At 37.6% G+C, this 22694-nt stretch overlaps 1 protein-coding gene across 7 annotated transcripts; it reads right to left on the reverse strand.

Annotated features, from left to right (window-relative positions):
- Nucleotides 1-1933: 1933 nt before the first annotated feature.
- On the reverse strand, nucleotides 1934-22668 carry ttc12 (tetratricopeptide repeat domain 12). Of its 7 annotated transcripts, XM_046074625.1 has the most exons (23): nucleotides 22361-22504; nucleotides 21173-21327; nucleotides 20886-20907; nucleotides 19393-19470; nucleotides 19154-19275; nucleotides 18728-18850; nucleotides 18555-18614; nucleotides 17906-17977; nucleotides 17426-17486; nucleotides 16843-17031; nucleotides 14531-14600; nucleotides 10484-10572; nucleotides 9912-10080; nucleotides 9357-9452; nucleotides 8200-8263; nucleotides 7950-8084; nucleotides 7543-7635; nucleotides 7067-7135; nucleotides 4910-5011; nucleotides 4225-4324; nucleotides 3766-3994; nucleotides 3336-3379; nucleotides 1934-2877 (listed from the first exon to the last, which is right to left on the reverse strand). In XM_046074625.1, exons 1-23 carry the CDS (start codon nucleotides 22410-22412, stop codon nucleotides 2870-2872), a joined length of 2202 nt encoding a protein of 733 aa, XP_045930581.1. In that variant the 5' UTR covers nucleotides 22413-22504; the 3' UTR covers nucleotides 1934-2869. The 7 variants fall into 7 exon arrangements, with proteins under 7 accessions (XP_045930581.1, XP_045930580.1, XP_045930583.1 ...); XM_046074624.1 differs by lacking the exons at nucleotides 3336-3379; nucleotides 22361-22504 and adding an exon at nucleotides 22558-22668; XM_046074627.1 differs by lacking the exons at nucleotides 3336-3379; nucleotides 22361-22504 and adding an exon at nucleotides 22515-22651.
- Between the last annotated feature and the right edge of the window lie 26 nt (nucleotides 22669-22694).

The following is a 22694-nucleotide window of genomic DNA, read 5'->3' on the forward strand; positions in this document are numbered from 1 at the left end:
GCGTTTGTATTGTATAAGATGTTATATTAAAACATAGAAGAAATGATCAAGGAAAGTGCAGGAGGCAAAATGATCTAATTACATTCACACTGCTGTAAGTAGTGATATTTTCCTTACATATATTATATTAAGTATATTATGTTAAGATAAAGTTGTGTGTCAGCCACAGTGAGATGCAGACCTACTTATTTATTACTATTACTATTTCAATATTTCACTGTATAGTTGTTGATTTTATTTTTTTATTTTATTTTTCTATTGATTAAAGTGATTAAATCAAGTGAGTGATTAAAATAAATTTATAGAGAATGTTGGATTTTGGGCTACTTTAAAAGTGAAAAAGACCAATTAAAGCCATTCAGCTCCTATTTGCTTTTTCATGTTTAAACTGCATATAAAAACTTTAACCTTATAAATGTTTTTTGCTTTAAATCCATATTTATGGTGATCCAGAAAAAAAATCTCCCTATTTGTGTCAGTTTGTAGATGAATCTTTACAACATTTATCATCAGGACAGTAATCCCATAACTGACAACTGTGGCAGTATTCAAATTTAAAAAACAACAATGTGTATTATGTTTCAAATTCTGCATTTACCAACAGTGCAAATGTGCTGGAACACAATGGAAGTAAAAACAGTAAAATGAACAAAAATATGAAAAATACATACCTGTAAGCAGGAACAGTCCTAGTGTGAAACAGTAAAGCCTCCTCATTTCTGTTCAGTCTTGTTTAGTCAATAACTATCGCCCCGGTAAATAACTGTTCTTACTACTGTTTGGTCCTACTGAGCAGACGGTATCAGTTGTATCATCCCTTACAGGGAGCTTTTGTCCTCTGCAGTTCATTTATACATGGATTACATTTCTCAGTCACCGTTCCTTTGACAGTCACTGCAGTCACCACGTAGCCAAGTGGTACAAGAGAACAGAAATTACATCTCTATTTATGCCAAATTGTATTAGTTTATGGTAATATGAGTAAACATCCTTCTCTTCACTTTAACTCTATTACAAACTTCAGATTAATTGCTAATTCTATTGGTCCTACATGAAAAGTCAAGGGATCACCAAATTCATAAGGCACGGGCACCATAGATATCTGTGCCAAATGTCATGGCAGTCCATGCAATATTTGTTGAAATATCTTACTAAAAACAAAAATGTCAACCTCATGATGGCATAAGAAGAAAAAAAGTCACGGTATCATCAAAGTCAGTAGGCTTTTTTCCTCTTGGGAACCATAAATTTCATGGCATGGTAACATTTCATGGCAAATTATCCAGTAGGCTAGCTGTCGAAATGATTCAGTCTGGATCAGAATGATGGAGTCACTGACCAACACACCACCATTGCCATCCCAAGAATCCTTTTTTAATCTTTTTTAAGGTGTAATAAAGCTGTGCCCATACTAGTTAAGTGTTATCATGATTCTTTTGATGCCAGCCTTTTCAACAGGGCTATCCAGCCACAGGTTTGTGCATACTAGCGCTCATCATTCCTGCTCCATTTGTCTCTCCCAGTACTCTACAAGTCATCACCAACATTATGCTAGCAGAGTTATAACTCTGACCTTCTTACAGTGGTTTGGCTCACTTTGGTGCAGTGGTTCAAAGCTGCTGTCACACAACTAGAAACCTTTCTACATTAATTTCCTGGGCCAAGCCATTTCTGTGAGTTTACAATTAATCCTCATATTTCATTCACATCCAGATTCTGGCAGACATCAAACTACATTTACCTAACTGTAAACAGTCTTGAGATGACTTGTCCCTCCAGTACTGCCAAACAGATTTTTTTTCTTTATCAGTAATATGGGACTCAACTGCACCTTTCTGGAAAGGAAATTTTAAAAAAACTAAAAAACAACAACACATCTACAGAACCACAAAATAAGGGAAATACTAAAGGTCAGCACAAAGTAAAATTACCCTTTAGAACACACAATTTATTAGAACTTGTGATTATGGTCACATAATGGTGTGACTGACAAGATTCCCAGTAATACAAGCTGTTATGCAAGCAATATGCTCCATAATTTGCATTTAACACACTTCTTCATGGTAAATAAGAGAAAGAGTGTCAAGACGAATGACTAAATGACAGATTATAACACTATGACGCCTTAAACAACAGGGATACAGTACATCCATCTAATCAGCATCTCACTTCATCTCCCATCAGTATGTTAATGCTGCTTGATCAATATCTGTCCTTCAGAATTCCATAATTACAGATTGTACCACTGTTCACGTGAAGTCTTCAGACTAGGTGCTTGTTTGCTTAAACAGTGAATTCTTATAATTTATTTATGTGCTTAGCAAAAGCAAAATATTCATGACAAATATTTTGTTTCGTGAACATATTTTGTACATTTTAATGAAATTTGAATCTACCAACAGATACATAAAAATTGTAAAACTGGCTGCACTTGACCCTCCATCCACACATACTGTATGCATGGCAATTAATGATATAAATTCACAAAGGCATGAAAAACAAGGATAGCCAAGAATGTTAAGGTTTTTGACCTTGTTCATGTAGATTAGGCAATTAGGAGATTTTCTCATTTAGAGATAGCCTTAAAGGTTCTTTCAATAGAAAAATCCATATTATTAAAAAAATGATTGATTGGAATAGTAATAAATGATAAGTTTAAAAAAGAAATAAGTTATACGGTGCACAGTGTTTATTAGCAAATTTTTGTTTTCCCCAATGGGTTGGTAAGCGTCTAATCCTAAACCAGAATACAGAGAACAAGACTGATGAGAAGCAATAAGATTATAAAACATGTTACTGTCATGGGTTCATGTGATGAGCTTCATACAGGAGTGCAGAATCTCAAGGCCGTGAAGTTCTCGAAGTTTGTTCATATGTCTGGAATTGACCACAAAAAAAAACACACATTAAAAGCAAACACAGTGAGAGTGTGTGCAGTGGGTTGTGAATTTGTGAGCTTGGGAACTAAAGATCAACACATCCTCAACACAGTCATAGAAGAGTGTCTTGTCTGTTTTTATGAATGCAAATTAAATGTCTTAGTTTTTGACTGTTGGTTTGACAGAAAAAGCACTTTGTCAAAAAAAAGTCCTATATAATTGCCCAAGCTGTCATCTTCAAAGTTTATTCAAGACAATAATAAGCAGATTAATGGATATTGAAAAAAAAGTTAATTGTAGCCCTAAAATATTTCTAAAAGGCAGCAATGTTGATAGACTAAATGGACTAAAATTTGATAAAACAACCAAACAAATTCAACAACAACTACGGCCAGAACCCAAACCCAACACTAACCTTAGATGTATATTATGAAGTCAAAACTCTCTTTCGCTCACCCTTTATCTTTCTCTCCATCTGTCTGGACTGTCGGGGACACAATCTAAAAATGCAATCCGTGCAATAAAGACACTGTCTACTGCTGGCTATCAGCCTATCCATCATGGTTAAGCAGTAAAGCAACTGCATTAAGAAACAGTAGTAACGTATAGCTATAACCATGCATTAGAATACAGTATGACTGTGAAAGTGGGGGATGTTTGCAGAAGAAAATGAGACAAACTAAAAATATGTTAATAAACGTTTGAATACTGAATTTGAGTATAATAAACAATTTTTGAATTTGCCTCATGTGCGACCCACTTCTTTAGATCATCACATTACCGCTTTGTCAGTGTGGCATTTCATCTAATCTATCAATGTTCCATCAGGCTAGTTTCTAGAATGTAATGAACGACAAGTGGTTTATAGAGTAAAGCAAGAGGGCACCTGGGCTCAGATTGACACAGCTTCCCCAAAGCAATCGCTGCATTTTGCTGCACAGCTGTCCTCTTAGCATCCCCTGCAGCGTGACGCAGTAGCAGTAGCACAATATCAGTGCCCAGCAGGTTACTGGCAGTTCCCTCCAAATAAAGACAGTAAGCCAAACACAGGGCTGCATTTCCTGACACCATCTCATCACAGCTGGAACCCAGCAAATGGCGTAAAATAGACAATTCTGTGTAGAATGATAAATGAATAGCAAGCAGAAAGAGAACAGTCCTTTCAAATATATTCAGAAAAACGCATGTAATGAAATGAAAATGCACTCACACACATGCAGTATGCATACAAATGTAGACACACAAACACACACTTAATTTGCATATTAGGTCAACAATCAAATATTATCCATGGACCAATGAAAGACCTTGTAAAAGTAATGCTAACACCTAAGTCATTTCTCACTTTTATCAGTCTTCACCAGCTCCTCCCGGGCCAAGTGACTGGCAGCAGTGCACACTGTCAGAGTCTTAATGGCATACTTAGTGGCAGTCTGCCCTGTTCCCTGGGTAGGCAGATGCAAACATAGCAATGACATTAAACAAGTATGTTTGTGAAGTCGAACTTTATGTGTAGAATTATCTGAATAATACATACATAGTTACTTAGAATACTGATGCCATTCATAAATATTAAAATGAGTAAAGTACTTCATACAGATTAGAAAAGGTAGTTGTTTTTTCATGAGCGTGTTTTCATCGTGTCTTTAGATGACAGTGAATGTTTACGAGTATGTAGGTATAAGCTGGGTAGTCAGAAAATCTAAATATCTGGTTTTGTTTATTCATTTTAATTTTGTTACAACCTAGCTTGTGAATATGTATTTCTGATCAGTGATCACTTAAGCTGTTTGTGAATGCAATGTTGGCCACATCTGGAGCTTCAAACCAAACCATATGTCCAACAACACCATACAGCCAACAAACACAGCTCAGGCCTAATAAAGAAAGTGCTCTGCATTACAAACCACATGTCTTCTTTAATCTTGTCAGTGTTTTAAGAATTAAATCATATTTAAATATAGTTGGGGAATATATTAATATACAAATAAGTATTGAGAAGAAACTTGGCTATATGTATAGTTATGCACCTTAAGCAGTCGGTGCATGGTCCGGACCACATTCCCCTGTATAACATGCTGAACGGCTTCAGAGGACTGAGGGAGGACAGTGCTCAGTACGCCTGTGGCTCTCTGGAGGACAAAGAAGAATGTTGGTATTAGAAAAGAAGATAATAGAAGATAGAAAAAAAGCAGACGAAGTAAGATGGATGAGAAAACACAGCAGAGAAATAGAGAGGATATCAGAGGATCAAGAGAAGACTGCAGCATGTTTGACAACTTTAAGGAGTGCGGTGGGACAAAGAGGTGGACTGGTTATATTGGACTACTGGAACAAGACTCACAGAATTACGTTCACACAAGTGAGTACAACCACTGTGTTGCTTAGCAACATAGCATTGTGTGCACTACACTTTATGTAAGAATGCGCAGCTCTCTTTGCTTTAATATAATAGTGGCTGCAGCCGCTGTGGAGTTTATATTGTTTATACATCTCTGTTTTCTGCTTTAGTGATGATTAATTCTGCTGTTAGTGTTGCATTTATTTTATTTCTGTAGCCTAACAATGCTTGTTGCACCCATCATCCTCTTTTTATTTATTGTTGCTCATTTGTACAAGCTACAACGTACAAGGTTTTTTATTAGTAATTTTACAGCACAAGGCTGCATAACAAAATGAAATTTGTAGCTCCTTCATGCTACACATACACACACACACAATATAGGCTATAATTAAGTGTAGGCCTATATTAAAATATATTATATTATTTCTTAATATATTGTGTTTATATATATTGTCTGAGTTTTATCTCTTTTCTGGTTAATTGTAGTGAGTCTATACAGAGCAAGGCCATTGTATATTTATAATTTATAATCAGCGGTATGCATGACTGCAACATCTTTACAAATGGAATTTATTGCTTACGGTGGCGTGATGTTATTCCGGTAGTGTCACTAGATTTAATGCAATTGTAGCCCACTGGCTGATTATTCCCTTCAACGGAAGGATATTTTTCTATATATCTTTACTGAAAATAGTTTCAATCTTTCAATTTATACAACTTTTCTTTCAGTTTCTGATTGTTCACTGTCCCCTAGTTCAAGGTATGGTTGGTGGGGTTAAGACAGTTCATAGAACTTAGTTAAGTTTAAAAAGAAAAGATAGCGAGCGCGAGAGAGAAATGAAAAGTAGTGTGTATGATTTGAAAACAAAACAATTGCATTCCCAATGAATATTAGGTTTGAAAATACAACATTTGCCTGATTCAGCATGACTTCCTGTATAAACCATGCCCACGTCCGACCTTCTATCCAAATACAGATACAGAAACAGATCATTTTGTTGGCTGAACAGATAAAGAGAAGGACGTCTCTGTACATCTCTAGTCCTTACACCTCCACTTAAGAGAGCTTACCCTAAATGTATATATAGTAAAAAAGAGAAAAAATTTATAAAGCGATACACGGGGACCCTATGGATTGGGGGCTTTAGGGCTTTGGTGTAACCATTATCATGCATTAAAGAGAATATAAGGTAGGTGAAGTCAAGTCAAGACTAGAAATTCTAGAGCAGACAAATTGAGAACATTTTAAAAAGGATGTTGATACCAGGTGATAAGGAATAAAAAGTGCCAGCCAGGCAGTGAGTGAGCACTAAAACAGAGTAAAGAGGCAGGTGGGTGGAAGTGTGGGACTCTGAGGGCATTGCATAGGCAGTGAGAAACTCTACAACAGCCATTAGCACAGACAACAGCACCTGGAGCTGGAGTTTTCATCAACTGTAATGATACATATACGGGATCCTTTGCATATTGTGGAATGTTGTTGTGTGCTCACTGGCAGTGTTGTGAGCACACAAGCCCTTGAAAAGGCCCATTACTCAAGACGAATGTCTTTTATTTTGGTCTAATTACCTGGAAGGATGGCTTTATGCTTTATAGCATTTACGCAAGTTTGGAAAACAAACAAAAAGTTTTCAGCAAGTGTCTCATACAACTGTAAAAATGACTAATATTTTTAATTTTTCAAAGTTTTCCTGGTCCAACACTGTAATGAAAAGCTAATGGGAGGAATGAAGCAGTTAATCAACTGCCAATATTATGCATTAGAGCTTTCTAATCTTACTATAAGAATCTTTTCCAATCCTCCTGAGTACTGTAGTGAAGTGCTAAAGTAAGATTCACTCACAGTTATGACTCCTCCATCACTATCCCTCAGCAGGCCCAGACAGCAGTCACAGAGGGAAACAGCATGCTCCTACAAAGAGGAGACGCAAAAGTTGTTCAACCAATTTTCACATACATTTCACCTCCGATTAGGTCACACATCACTGTTCACACAAAAGCTCCCTCTACTTCCCTTGTTCACTGGCTTTCAACATTTTTTTGCATTACAGTATATGCTAATCTACTAGATTTCAGGGGTGTGCACTGAATTTTCTGTCAAAATGTATAGTTCTTTCAAGCTGACCCCCACACTGAATGACAGTTCAGCTCAACCTCCAATCTAAGATACAGTATCATCATATCATCAACTAGCACAGTGCCCACTATTAAGATAACTAGAGATACGTAAGATGGAAAGTAAATGTTACACTCATAACATACCCATACATAAGTGAAACTCCACACCACATACACTAAATATTCCACATCACTTCTTACCTGAATGACTGGAGAAGTGATAGTTGAAAGGTTGATGATCAAACCAAGCATTGGGTAAAGGACCTCTTTGTTTCCGCATGCACTGCACTGCCTCTGCAATGACAGCCAACAAATTAAAAAACAGTTAAAATGTTCCCGAGATATATATCCTATATATCCTATATCCTGAGTACTCAGATCTTTTATTAAAATAAGAGTACAGTATTAGCATCAAAATGTAGCTCAAAATACCAAAGTAAAAGTAGTTATCATGCAGAATGGCCCATTTCAGAATAATATATATACTGTCAATGGATTATAATTAGTGATGCATTAATGTGTAGGTATCCATAATATCTAATTGTGTCATTTAACTACTCTGAGTTGTACTTTTCTATGCAAAGACACCAGTCTGTAATGATACTAACAATGGCGACCAGAAAGGCCTTCCAACACTCTGGATCATGAGCAAAATTGTGACAGATGACGTCATCTCGAGCCAGACTGCCAACAGCCGATATCAGCGATGGAAGGATATGCTGATTGGACTTGCTGATATTTCTCTGGAAAATGAAGCAAACAGCACATTTTCCCAAGCACACACACACACATAAACACACCTATACATATTAGTGTGTTCTGTATATCAATATAATAGTTTGCATCTACATATCTTACCAGTATTGTTGTAAATGGTGCAATGAAATAGTCTGTCAACACACTCCTTAACTGAATGCAAAATCTGAAAGAAAATATGAATACATATCTACTGTACATGGAACACAGACATATTATGTATATGGGTTTAAACAGTATGTATAAATATGGTGCAAGGGACTTGTAGCATGTATGCAACAACACACACGTGTACAATGAACATGGATGCTTGGGCGAGGAGGGAGCGAGTAAAGTCTAATCCTCTTCACAGCCCAGCATGACACAAGTAAGCACGACTGCATCAACTGAGCAAGTAAAAATTTCAAAGAAAGCTTTGAAAGGAACCACATAAGAGGGCAGCAAATGCCCTTATTGTCTGAGTCATAAAGGAGTCGATTCAATTTAGTGGTCAAATTGCATTGATTGTCATGTCTCTGAAGTGTCTCATTCATCCACATCGAAGGCAGTAAAAAGCAGATTGAGTTGCTGTGATATCTACACAGAACAGTCCAGTTACTTTTGACTGATGACTAAAAACAATAATTAAATATGTTGTATGCCATGTACACATAGAATAATACACTGTACATAGATGTATGTGTGCAAATGTATATACATTCTGTAAATCTTTTCCTGGGAGGGGTTTGTACGATAAATTTGGAATGTGGGAAGGTATTCATTTATACTACAAAACAAAAATATCCATGAAAGCCCAACATTGACCCAGCTGAGCTTCTACAAAGAAGAGGATAGGATATAACATTTTTGTTGAATAACTCTCTTGACAGCTATAGACAAGCTAAATTGATCTCCCCATTTCACTGCTTGACACCTCAACTTATTTCCTGCTGTGTTTGAGTGCCTGGGTCGTCCTTTTATGTCTATTTTCATGATGCGCCAGAGAGGGAAACAGGTTGTGAATGGCCTTTTGCCTTCAAGTGACATTAACACTTGGATAGCACATGTTGAATTATTAAAGATGCCACACTTTCCATTTCTCAGGGGGCCCTTCCAGACGTGATGTGTCGACAAATATTAAAGTGCTTTTAATATATATGGATATGATGTAAGGGAAGATAATGAACTGTCTTGTGGGTCATATTCTGATGTCTGAGTATCTAAAAATATGGGTGTGATGAGAACAATTATGGTATTTCTGCTGGGTGTATCAGTAATACTTGTTTTCTGCTGTAAGGTTCTCCAGAATGTTGACCGCTGCGTTCTCCTGCCGCTGCTTTGGCTTTGAGATGCAAGCCATGAGGTTCCTCATTAGTCTTTACATCAAGGTAAAATAGAAACAGAGAGGCAGACATAAGAGAAAGAGAGTGAAGAATACAAAAAAAGAGAATCAACAATTTTGCTAAAAGACACGTTCATAATGAATATCATCAAGATATCAGTGAATATTTTGTACCCAGATAATGAGGGTGTCCACCTTTGGTTCAAAATAATGCCAAAATGGAGTATCAATATTATATAAAAGTATTAATTATTTATTAATTTTTTTCCTACTTTTCAAAAATAAAAAACAATCAGCTGCAAATGAGATATTATTAGATTATTGGGACAACATTTCTTGAAACCCATTTAACAGACGTTGCAATTGGACAGTCACAAACATAAAGTCCCGCCACTGATTTCAGTAAGGGGGATAAAGTGAAATGCAAAAGTATAATCTCCATATTATTGCTCTCATCAGGTGCATCTGATGGCAACATAGAGAAATATCTTACATGGGCACATTCAAGTTGTCAGCAGCCAAATGTCTGCCTTGTGGCATCTGTGAATACAAACAAAGTAATGCCAGGCATTCTTTCTGTGTTGCAACATGCTCTGATGTTACCAAGTCAACAATGGACTGTCTGGTGACTGGGCATGTCATCAGCATCTTCTGGTTTTCCTCTGAAAAGAAGAACAAGAAATAGTTCACAGTGCTCTGTGATGTTCCCACCAACAACAACCCAGTCTGCAAACACAATTATATAAACATTCACTTGCTGTGTGTGTAACATACACACACTGTGAATGGCTGTGTAAACAAATGATCACAGTTGGCACAAACACCTGATGTGCTGAAGCCCACATAGCTTGTGTGATTAAAAGACAAATGAAAGCTTGACAAAAGAGAAGTCTTGAGTATCACACTGACGAGCTGTGCAGTGATGACATAATGCCACTCTAGAGGATTATGCAGTATTTCAATTAGTAAATTGTTTCCTATATTTCATGAGAACTCAGTGAGAGCGAAGTGATATGTGGACTAAGTGGACAAAAAAAATGAAATGCAACTCAATTATTTACATACCATTTCCACAACAAATTACCCTCCATAATTTTAGAACAGACACACACAACTCCTGGCTGTCTGGATCCTTTGTTTTCTGCAACAGGCAACTGTGGAGAAAATAAACTCAATGCTCTTAGCTTGGTTCTCTTCCAACTGACATTATATAAATCAAACGGAAATATTACTGTCAAAGTATAAAAATGTTATTTACACAAAAGTATGCCAATAAAAAATGCATCTCAACACAAGACAAAGGATGGAAACAAAAACTGATTAATATGTTGATAACACAAGACATGGGAAGCAATTCACAAGAGCTAAGATGTCATCTCATTTCATATGAATATTAAGCGATCTTGCTGCAGCCCTGTTTTCTTACGTACCAAAAGGCACTCTATACAGAAGTTCATATCAGCACAGCTAGTACAGGTTTTCTGAGCATACAGTACGTATTTACAGATACCACACTTAAACATCGTAATGCACTTTGCCCTTCCATTTATCTACATTGATACATTTGTGTAACATAGCCATAACCAGAAGAAGTCATCTGTGATCCCGCTAAGGTGTTTGCAATTGACATAATCACTGTCTCTGTCCTGAAGAACCTTGTATGTGCTGCTACATGTTGGCTGAAGCTTATAGCCTATTTTTTTATCGTAGTATCTGTTACATTTAATTACAAATTAGCCCAGGCGCACGGGAGGACATTTTGGCTTAGGGGTGCTGCAGAGTAGAAATGCGCATGCAGTGTTGGGAGTACAACAAAAGTAACCCTTTTTGCTGTAACACAGTTATATCACACATTACTAAAAATATATTAGCAATATTATAGCCTACCCTTTACAATCTCAGTAATACATGTTACAACTCATTTTAACCCGAAATTAAGTGAACACCAAGAAAGATTTCAGCACCAGAAAAACAAATCCATGAGATAAAGAGTAACATTATTTCCTGTTGCGGGAATCTGATGATCGAGATTGTTGGCCTGGTGCAAACTACGGGGGAGCTCAGCTCCTCTTGGTAGCTTCCCTGACGGATCATGCGTAAATAGATTTAGGCTTTGTGTTTGTGCATTAATGAATTACTTTCATGATCAGAGAGGCTGCTGTCAGTTCATGTGTCAGGAGATTCAAATAATCAATGGCGTTATGCGGCTGTACCTCGTGGTAATCTTAATGGGGAGACGATTCATCCTATTTCACCACTCCACCGCTATTAATCAGAAGGTTAATTTTTATGACAAAGACCCACCCGATCCACGGATATACTGTAACTCATAGAACCCACCATTCCAGCGCATCTTACTATCAGAATAATGTGCCCATTAAACAGCAGTGAAAGTCACGCAAAGTAACGCAAAAGTAGTGTAAAGCATTACAATTCAGAGACTGAAACATTATAATATAACTAATAACTCTCAAATGACAGTAATTAGTAATCTATATTACATTTTGGAAGTAACTTGCCCAACACTGCGCGCATGACACGACTGTGTGTGTGCACGCACTAACACACTTTCCTTCAACATAGAGTGGTTACAAGCATGGTTGTATGAGGTCACCAAGGTCTGTACCTCCATAATTATATGTATGTATGTATAAATAAAATCATTTGAATAAAAAACATTGATAAAACGATCAACTTTAATGAAGGCTACGCGGGCACAGCTGATTACACCGTCTCTACCCTCATTTCAACTTGAAAATCTGTTCCATACTTAGTGTCCACACTTGGGGAAACACATGAAGTACATGAAAACCTTGTGCGTGCCATAACTGAGAGCACCGCTGCAAAACGATTTCTGACTTTCCGAGTGGGTGAAATAAGGTCAAGAGTCTCCCCATTAAAAGAGACGCTGTGCGCATTTACACACGGGGCACAGCAGCATAATATTTAAATTGACACGCCAACAGGATCAGTCAGAATCTAATTTTAATTAATGTTCTGTATTCTTCTACACATCCAAAAGGTCTCACACACAGCTTAGGTTAATACAGTGAAACTGTATGGAATAAAGCAGCCGTCCTCCTGATCAATCCTGAGCTCCATCAGAGCATCTAAATTATTTCAGAAACTAAAATGTTGAATTCTGTTTCCTCTGCAGACTTTCCTCTTGTCCTTTCAAGTTTATAACTACAGTTTTTAGTTTTGCTGCATAAATGTCCCAGGTTATTTGCTGACATTACAGCGCCAATGGAAACGTTTAAAATGACCGACAGCCGCCTTTCTAATCATGAAAGTAAACCGTTAAAGAAAACACTTGTACATCAGCACAATAAAGAAATCACGTGGGCCGGTAGAAGTGGGATAAATCTGAGAAAATAATAAGTTGGGTTGAGTGGATGATTTGTGCATACATGATTATTCAGATATTGTCAAAGCCGATCCGCACATCACACCAATGTAGCTCCTATAATCGTGACAAAACAGTGAAAACAGCTGCTGACATCAAATTATTAGGTAGAACATCAAGAGTATTCTCTGCATTCAGCACTAACCTGCTGTATTTTATTTTGTCATATAGTAACACTTGAGTGGATGATTTGTGCATACATGATTATTCAGATATTGTCAAAGCCGATCCGCACATCACACCAATGTAGCTCCTATAATCGTGACAAAACAGTGAAAACAGCTGCTGACATCAAATTATTAGGTAGAACATCAAGAGTATTCTCTGCATTCAGCACTAACCTGCTGTATTTTATTTTGTCATATAGTAACACTTGAGTGGATGATTTGTGCATACATGATTATTCAGATATTGTCAAAGCCGATCCGCACATCACACCAATGTAGCTCCTATAATCGTGACAAAACAGTGAAAACAGCTGCTGACATCAAATTATTAGGTAGAACATCAAGAGTATTCTCTGCATTCAGCACTAACCTGCTGTATTTTATTTTGTCATATAGTAACACTTGAGTGGATGATTTGTGCATACATGATTATTCAGATATTGTCAAAGCCGATCCGCACATCACACCAATGTAGCTCCTATAATCGTGACAAAACAGTGAAAACAGCTGCTGACATCAAATTATTAGGTAGAACATCAAGAGTATTCTCTGCATTCAGCACTAACCTGCTGTATTTTATTTTGTCATATAGTAACACTTGAGTGGATGATTTGTGCATACATGATTATTCAGATATTGTCAAAGCCGATCCGCACATCACACCAATGTAGCTCCTATAATCGTGACAAAACAGTGAAAACAGCTGCTGACATCAAATTATTAGGTAGAACATCAAGAGTATTCTCTGCATTCAGCACTAACCTGCTGTATTTTATTTTGTCATATAGTAACACTTATGCCCATTATGTAGTCTGCACATGGAATTTGCGCACTGTGTTCCTCCCTGTCAATAGAGGGTGCTGCAGCACCCTCCGCACCCCCCTACCCGCGCCCTTGAATTAGCCATATCAACAGGATTTTTTGCCTTTGACTTTCTTTTTTTATCTGACCCTTTCCCACTTTTAACTCTTAATCAAAATTTAGGCTTTCTAAAGCAGTGTCAAGAGCACATTAACTCACAGTGCCACTGCAGATTGTGATCAGGACAGGCAACAATGCACTGGCCTTCTTTGCAACATGGTTCACATAGGTGTTAGTTGGTTGTATGTGGCTCACAGCAGTATCCTTATTGGCTATTTTCATCAAGCTCAGACTGCAATTTCTTTACTCTCTCTATTTTCCAGACACTGTGTTCTATCTTGAATAATGACAATGCTAATAATGGCCAACATGGACAGTATGTGACAAGTTAATAATAACCTTACTGATCTGATATGCAGGAGTCATAATTTGTATCTGGTACAAAACATCCCCGCTTTCTGGGACAAAACACAGGGCCTTTGCTCATTTCAGCACTTCAAATCAATCTTCAGAGTGATCATCATTTCCTCTATGGGCTATCACACAAACAACCGGGGGAGGGGAGGAGGTGATCTCTCTAGTTTAGACCATCATTGTCTTTGTATGTCCCTGTCTCTGGGTCCATCTGTCAAAGCACCACTGAGGGCTGTCGGCTACCTCTCCCTCTGGTCTCCTTACCTCCTCATCGTGTCATTGCTGCTGATGATACTAAAGCCATTGTTCAGTCTGAAAAGGGTCTGGCCTGTACCTAGAAGAGAACAGTAGAACACAGAAAACTGTACTTCATCACCAGGTAGCCTCAAGGTTTTAGAGAAACACAACACCTCTCTCTTTTAGTTTGGCTTGCTTTGTTTAGTGGTGTACAGTCAAGGGCACAAGAGAAAAGAAAAAAGAAAATATGTTGAGAGAGTAAGGTACAGTGAGGATGGTCTATTTTCCACTAATAATGAGTTGGAGTATACAGAAAGTAGAGCAAGTGAGGTAGTACTTTTAGGGTGGAAAGCTTGTAATGTCAGCCCTGCTGAGATCCTTTGAGTTGTGAGTTATGTAAGTTTTGCCCTTTTCCGTTGAATGGCACTGTGAGACAGGCATTATATCATTTGACAGTACACTTTTATTCATCTAAATGAAGAAAAAAGAGACTGGATAAGAAATGTTATGCTATTCTGCAGTGCACAGCCAGTGCAAAATATTTTGGTGTATAATGTATTAGATTAAAACAAAAAAAGAGAGTTAACATTACACTGGACAAGATGTGGATTTTTTATAGCACTATTGTTTGTTGAGCTTCACACCATTAATTCCACCGTCCTCTGCTGTGTGGCCAAAGTTATCCAAGGCTTGTATGAGAACAGAAATGGGGTGGAGCATGTCATTACGGCTTCTTTCTTAGCTGAAATTTAACAAAATAAATACTCCTGAGAGAACCATTGAACTTGATAAATTGTACTGTTAGACTGTAAAATGCTACAATTGCTGCCTTTTGGCAATGGCTAAAAAGAGTTATATTAGTGGGGTGGAGTTTCAAAGTCATTTCTTGGGTCAAAAACATTTACAAAAATATCAGCAGCTGATAGAGGAGGAGTGAATGACCTGGTAGAGACCAACTGCTGCCTGTCTACAATGGCCCCTTTTCATACAGTAGAGGACGTAGTAAACCAATATCAGTTACTCGTCAACTTGATGCCATCATTATCAAATGTCTGCATGCTGTGAAACATCTTGTGCTCAACAAACTTCCCACTTTGAAGCACGAGGACACAATTCTGTTTTCCGTGCACGGAAGAAATTAGGGTCGTATGGGTGGGATCCTGCCCAGTCTGTTTGGGTCGATTCATCTGAAAGCTTGAGCAACAAACACCGTGATAGAACGAAGGTAAAGCAATTAGATGTGATTTGCCTTCTGCAACCCTTTCCTCCATCATGTTACAGAATGGGATTTGTTGCCTTTTGTTTTTAGTGGTACTTGTAGATGTAACTGGGACCAGTGCTCTTCTTCAACTAAGATTTATGATCTCTTTCATGGATGTTGCGAGAAATTCTGGATCCCCTGACAACAGCTCATTCTTGCACTGAAATATATATAAGCATGGATAATTCCTAGCATGTTCCAGGGTCCCTGTCCATCTAGAGGACCTCAGGCTGTCATAAATCCACAAAGCCAACAGACAGGTCTCACTATTTCACTAACTACCTCATCTGAATCTGACATGCCACTGAGATTATAGAATGGACACCTGCTATCAAAGGTGTTTCATTAAACTGCACCCAAGTTATATACACATACATACATGCACATTATCCATTACATCACTTAACTGATGGAACAGCTGACACTGCAGGCTAGAAACAGCCCACTCATTACATCATCAATGTATGCACCATGGGAATGTCTAATTCTGCTAATTCAGATAATCAGAAAAAGATCATAAATCAAATCATACTAGCACTGGATGTTTCACTCATCACCAGGCATTGCAAAATAAAAATGTGTTGTGTTATCTGAATATGCAAAAGATACAAAGAAAATTGTTGTTTTAGTGTTACATAGTGTTATAGTATACAGTATATACCTATCTTCAGCACAGTGGCTGAGGTTTTGCTCTTTGAGTGTAGCTAGCTATAGTCTATATTGGAAATGTGCTCACTGTGAAAAGCAAATGGAGCATGACGAGAAATCAGTGATGAACAGCATTAGGTCTACCCTCTCTCCCATTGTCACAGAGCAAGACAAGAAACAATTTGTTTTTGCAGCCCTGCTTCACCTGATGCCATACCCTAAGATGTTTGCTGTGAGTACTTAAGAACTGTGTTAACTCTCTTTTTCTCCTTCAATCCTTTTTTACCTTCCTGGCCTGAAGGCAATTTTAGACATGGTACTGGCAAATAGGTAGACCAGTGAAGCAGGTTATTGAAGAAAGAGTGGGCACAAAGAGATTAGAGGAGAACGATAATTGTGGATTGTGAATTGTGTGAAAAAGACCACTCACTGTCAGTAACTGCTAGTGACAGAATCTCCAATCCTCCACAGTAGTAGAGGGGCATCTGGCCGGGCCTTGACAGCTTCTCCAGCAGCTGCGGCACTATTGTGGCCTTCCCATGCCCCTTGTCAAACTCTTGCATCGCATTCATCTCCTGACTCTCTCTCTCTTCTTCCAAATCTACCTGGGTCAGGTATTCTTCATGCAGAAAAAAAAAGATAAAGGGGGGAAGAAGAGAAACCAGACTGTTAACTGACAGAAAGATATTCCATAGCAGTAACTGACAAGAAGTCACAGAAAAGAGTGCACTCAATGTCTCCTATAGTGCAACAACCATCCTGAGATGACCACCCCACTCAACTTTTGTAGTAAAAAGGCACTCACAAGGAAGTGGGTCTGTTGCCCAATTTGGGGTTTATACAACGAGACCATTCTCAACAATGTATAAATGATTCCATGGAATAATTAAATTGAATTACATAGGGGGAAAAACATAAAATGGTTGGACATGATACATGCATGGCCAATGAGGACAATTATGTCAATAGGACTTAAACGAATGTCCCTAAGCTAACTCCAAAAAAATCTTTACCTTTCACCATCTTCTCCCTCCCAGGTTCAATCTCCACTATCTTTTCAAAGCAGTTTCTGGACTGAAAAAGAGATATATGTATATGAAGAAGAATATTTGTTATATTATGTCCCTCACTGGTCTCTTCTTGACCCATGGAAATGATTCTGGCCAAACACTACAGAATTTCAGCACAAGAGTGTGGTAAATAGAAAAGTAGATGCAGTAATAATAGTATCAAATAAAGATTTCTAACAGATATCAATGTTAAATATAAGCCTATACTCCAGTGAAAGGATTAAACTAGCTAGGACTGCTCTTTTGCAATGTGCTTATTCTTACTTCAGATTCTAATTACCTGTGTTCTCTAATCCGGGCATACAACCCTTTCAATCTAGCCATGTTTCTGTCATAGTTAGATTAGGTGAAGCTATCTTTATACAAGAGCAATATATAAAAGAACACATGTGATTACATGTAATGAGAGGTAATTATTCTCACCTCATTATATTTCTTCAATGCCAAATATGCTTTCCCCATGTGTAGGTAAGCCTTAATACACCTCTCCTGACACTGATAGAGAGAAAATGATCATGGGAGTGTATCAGTTAAAGCACTTCATCAGCAACACATCTACATAATGGTGATTTAATGTTTCTGCATTGGTAATGCCAGCACAGTAAGAGAGAAATGTTCAATCTGAGCAGAGACAAAGCACTCCAGAAAGCTTGGTATGTGTTTCAGTGACATGATTACAGAAAACAGTTACTTTATAGAGCATATTCGTCATCCCAAACCTTTCATTATAAACGTGCAACGTACTTTGGCTGGAATAAAGTAAAGAAAACATAACTCAAAACAAATGTAACAAAAAAGGAAAAACTCAGAAACACTATTAATTTTTATCTACTTTTCCAAACACAATGTTCTCTTCGGAGAATATTTCTGCACTGTTCATGACCTGTATCCTGCATCTAATACTGTTGGAGTTCAGGATGGAGCATAGCCCACTGTTAACCCGTCCAACCCATTTGCCTACCACTAAATATATCCCTCTGAGTTCCTAGGTTCACAAAGATGGGTGCTTCAGACAACATTATGACAAATGAGGCAGCAACTGACTGACCCCAGTTCCCGGGCCAGACTTTACCTTTAGTGCCCATTCACAGTCACTGATGGCCTCCTTGTACTTTCCGAGCTTGATGTAGGCCTAAGTAGATTTAAACATTGGACAGGTAACTGATCATCAAAAACACATAAAAAGTAAATGTGGCTTTACAAAGCAAAAAATGTGATTAGTAGTGCAGCATTGTTTTAACATACCACAGAGCAGACTGTGTCCTTGGAAGGGGACATATTGATTGTAGCAATTAACTTAATTGCATGTGACCATAATATTGAAATTAAAGTCCCTAGCTGGCAACCCCTCAGGTTGCCTTGAGACGTCTGTGAAACCAAAAGTTTCTTTATTATGTCACGGTGACAGGCACACAAAAGCAGTTCTGCTTTGATGTCTTCTGAGGGACAAAAACTTGTTTGTCACTTTTCTTTAAATCTGGCATCAACTCATGGAACTTTTCATCCAAAGCAAAAGATCTGGCATCAACTCATGGAACTTTTCATCCAAAGCAAAAGATCTGGCATCAACTCATGGAACTTTTCATCCAAAGCAAAAGATCTGGCATCAACTCATGGAACTTTTCATCCAAAGCAAAAGATGAAAAACATCTGAAGGCTGAAGATACCTACTTGGGCTCGGTTGGTGTACAATGGCTGCATGTCCCTTAGTTCAGTCAAGCCATCGCTGTAATACTTCACAGCAGTTTCATAGTTTCCTTGAGTGTACGCTTCATTCCCCTTGTCTTTGAGTGCTAAAGTGACACAAACGGTACTAAACTTAAAATTACATATTGCAAGCTCAACAGAGCAGCAAGTACAGCAAACTGTTCACCTCCAGCAGCATCTTTAAGCAACAGAGAATCACGCACCAGTTGCCTTTTGCGCCTGTGCAACCCTCCTTAATCTTCTGTCTTCAGCATCTCTCTCCATAATCTTCATGAAATTCTCTGGTCAAAATAAGATAAAACTCGTGAGCATGAGTGCTACAACAGAGAAGAAAGGAACTGTAACAATATCTGTCATACGGCAATACTTCACACTGCATACAAATTTCAACTCTCTCCCTTGCCCTTGTTTTGAAATCACAGATTTCAAATAAGCACAACCCAATCATCAATTTACCAATCTAATCATAACTGAGGTCATAGAAATTACAACTGGGTTCTAAGTATGTGCTTGTACCCAAACGTTTTTGTGTTAAAAATGCCGTTTTTAAATTAGATTTTGAAAGTCATCTTTGGTGACTATAAAAATCCCACAGGGTACTTATTGTGTGTGATTGTTAACGCTAAATGTTCTCCCAAAGATAGATATTGCTCTCCAAAAGTCCAATGTAATAAATATCAGTTGGAGGTAATTTAAAAACTGTTTCACTTTCTCTTCAGCCTTAAGCACAGAATTACTTTTTCTTCCTCATTTTGTGAATTGAATGTATCATGTGTTAACTTCAATATTAGTGGTTTCACACAGAGAGGTGGAAAAGGGTCACGCATTTGTGGCTTTACTGTTATTGATGAGTTTTATCCCCAGAACAATTAAAATTAATGTTGATTTGTTTCATATGGAATACCACATTCAAGGTGCTGGGATAAAAAGGATGTATTGTGAAAAAAAGTAATACAAGCGTGTATGGCTTCTCCCACATTGTAGCCAGTAGTACAACTCTCCTGTCATGTAAGAGCACTCTAAACAGACAAACCAACAAAAACATATCAGTCATATCCAATCATTCATATCCTCTAATCCATAGCAGTGCCCTACTCACCATGGCATACTGACAGTTTGCAAAGGACGTGAAGCGTTCACTTCACACCCTATCAAACCTCTGCCAACTAAATTGACAAGAAAAAGCACAAACATGGAGGAGTCTGAACTGGTCTACACAGGCAAGCATCAGAACATGGTCACCCTTGAAAAAGGACGATAGAGCCAGTGTAATGCTAAGGACACACTTTGTACCGATCTCTATCTTAATGTGGTGCATGGGGAGCGACCATCCTGCCAAACAGGAAAATGTATATATTGATCAAAAAGATTGACTGACACAAGCCAAGACTTGAGGTGCACAGTCAAGGATGTTGATATTCACAGCGGCTGCTGAAAATCCAAGTGAAACAGACTGCATCTCTTACTGCTGTGTTTGTTCAGGCAGGCTAAATACACTGAGCAGTGTAAGTAAAAATGTAGTTTATATATATTTTAGTGATTACATCTTTTTCTTCAGTTCTTCACTGTTTCCAGAGTTTATATTTGAAAAAAGGATACATAGAATACAGAGAGTATATTATTGTATTTTGTTTGTTGCCTCAGAGAAACTTTGCTTGCCATGCACAATAAAGACAGAACCGAATAACCAGCTCACCTGGACTTTCATTCTGCAGGCTCTGTATAACAGAAAGAAGGAAAAGAATATTAACAAAAACTTTCCTAGTCCTTACAAGGTAATGTACGCCTTGCCCCTTCTTCCAAGGAACAACATAAGAAGAAGGTGTTGGTTGTATATAGTATGTGCTCTGTGTGTGCGTGTGTGTAGTGTTGGAGGGACAGTTACAGCAAGAGAAAGAGACAGACAGACAGACAGAAAGACAAACAGACAGAGTGAGGAAGACCAAGACAGACAAGGAGAGGAGAGAACTGCAAAGTCTTTACCAAAGAAGACTGGAGAGGTGGACTTGTGTTGATAGTGGTCTTGTTGACTTTTGTCATGCAAGGTTCATCCAAGGCAGCGATGTAGCAATCAGCTTTCTTTATTGCTTTTTGCTGGACTTCTACATCAGAACACTTTAGATCATTCACTAGCTCACCTGAAAAGAATTAATGATGTATTTTACAGTTTACAGCCTTCACTCACATGTTCAATATCTATAATAATCACATATGTTGTAAAATGTATATTTTTAAGACTTGTGTATCGACATTGTTTATTTTGACCAGATTAGAGTTTCATACAATTCATACATATGTTTAGATTGTAACTGCTGCAACGATTAATTGATTAGTTGTCAACTATTAAATTAATCGCCAACTATTTTGGTAATCTATTAATTGCTTTGAATAATTTTTAAAGAAATAAAAGAAAAAAATTCTCTGAATAGAGCTTCTTAAATGCGAATATTGAATTGAATATTTTCTGGTTTCTTTCCTCCTCTGTGACTACTGAATATATGTGGGTTGTGGACAAAACAAGACACCTGAGGACGTCAACTTGGGCTCTTGGAAACACTGATCAACATCATTATATAAACCAAACAACTAATCCTTTAATTCAGAAAATAATCATTAGCTGCAGTCCTAATTGTAAACCTAACCTGCATGTTAAAATATACCAATTACCAAAGTGGACATGATATACAGTAAAGTAGCCCTTCACCAACTGTAAATTGTTAGAAAAATAAACCACTAACGTTATGTTACATTTTACAATGCAGTTATTATAATGATTATGGTGTTGATGGCATGAAGATCCCTGTTAGCTCGTGTTACCTGGTAAATGGTAATGTCTAACCTTTCGCGTTATAAAAACAGTGGACTGTCTGAATCACAGCAATAATTTGAGTGAGTAACGTTAACTCTTGTGTGTTAGCTAACGGTGTAACGTTATAATGATCCGATTAACGTTAACGTTACAAAGTTAATAATGTAACTAACGTAAGCCATTTAAAGTTAACTGTTACAGTCCCTCGTCAGTCTACTTAACTAGCTAACTAACGTAATGAATTAATTAATTTTGCTCCATTTGGCACAAAGGTAGCCATTTTAATAGCTAACGTTAGCAATTAAATTACCTAACGTTAAGTTAGCGTTAACGTTAATAATAGGCTCCACAGCTCTACTCACTTATTTTGTCAACATTCTTCAAAAAACTCTCGATGTCTTCAAGTTTGTCCATCGTACTTTTGTCCTTTTAAGTATTATTTAATAAACTAAGTAACATTAGTTATTTTTACTTTTGCTAAAGTTGAATTTTTTTTCTGTCTCAGCGTTCAGTTACCATAGCGACGTGACGCCTTTACGGCCACCTGTAATCTTCTGACCTAAACTCTTCTTCTTCTTTTGATTTTTACGGCACCTGGCATCCATTGAGTTGCATTATTGCCACCTTCAGGCTTTATTTACCCTTTGCTTTCATTCATAATTTCTTATATACAGTCTATGTTCATACTAAATCCAC

The sequence above is a fragment of the Micropterus dolomieu genome, linkage group LG17, assembly GCF_021292245.1.
Source record: "Micropterus dolomieu isolate WLL.071019.BEF.003 ecotype Adirondacks linkage group LG17, ASM2129224v1, whole genome shotgun sequence".
Classification (NCBI taxonomy): Eukaryota; Metazoa; Chordata; class Actinopteri; order Centrarchiformes; family Centrarchidae; genus Micropterus; species Micropterus dolomieu.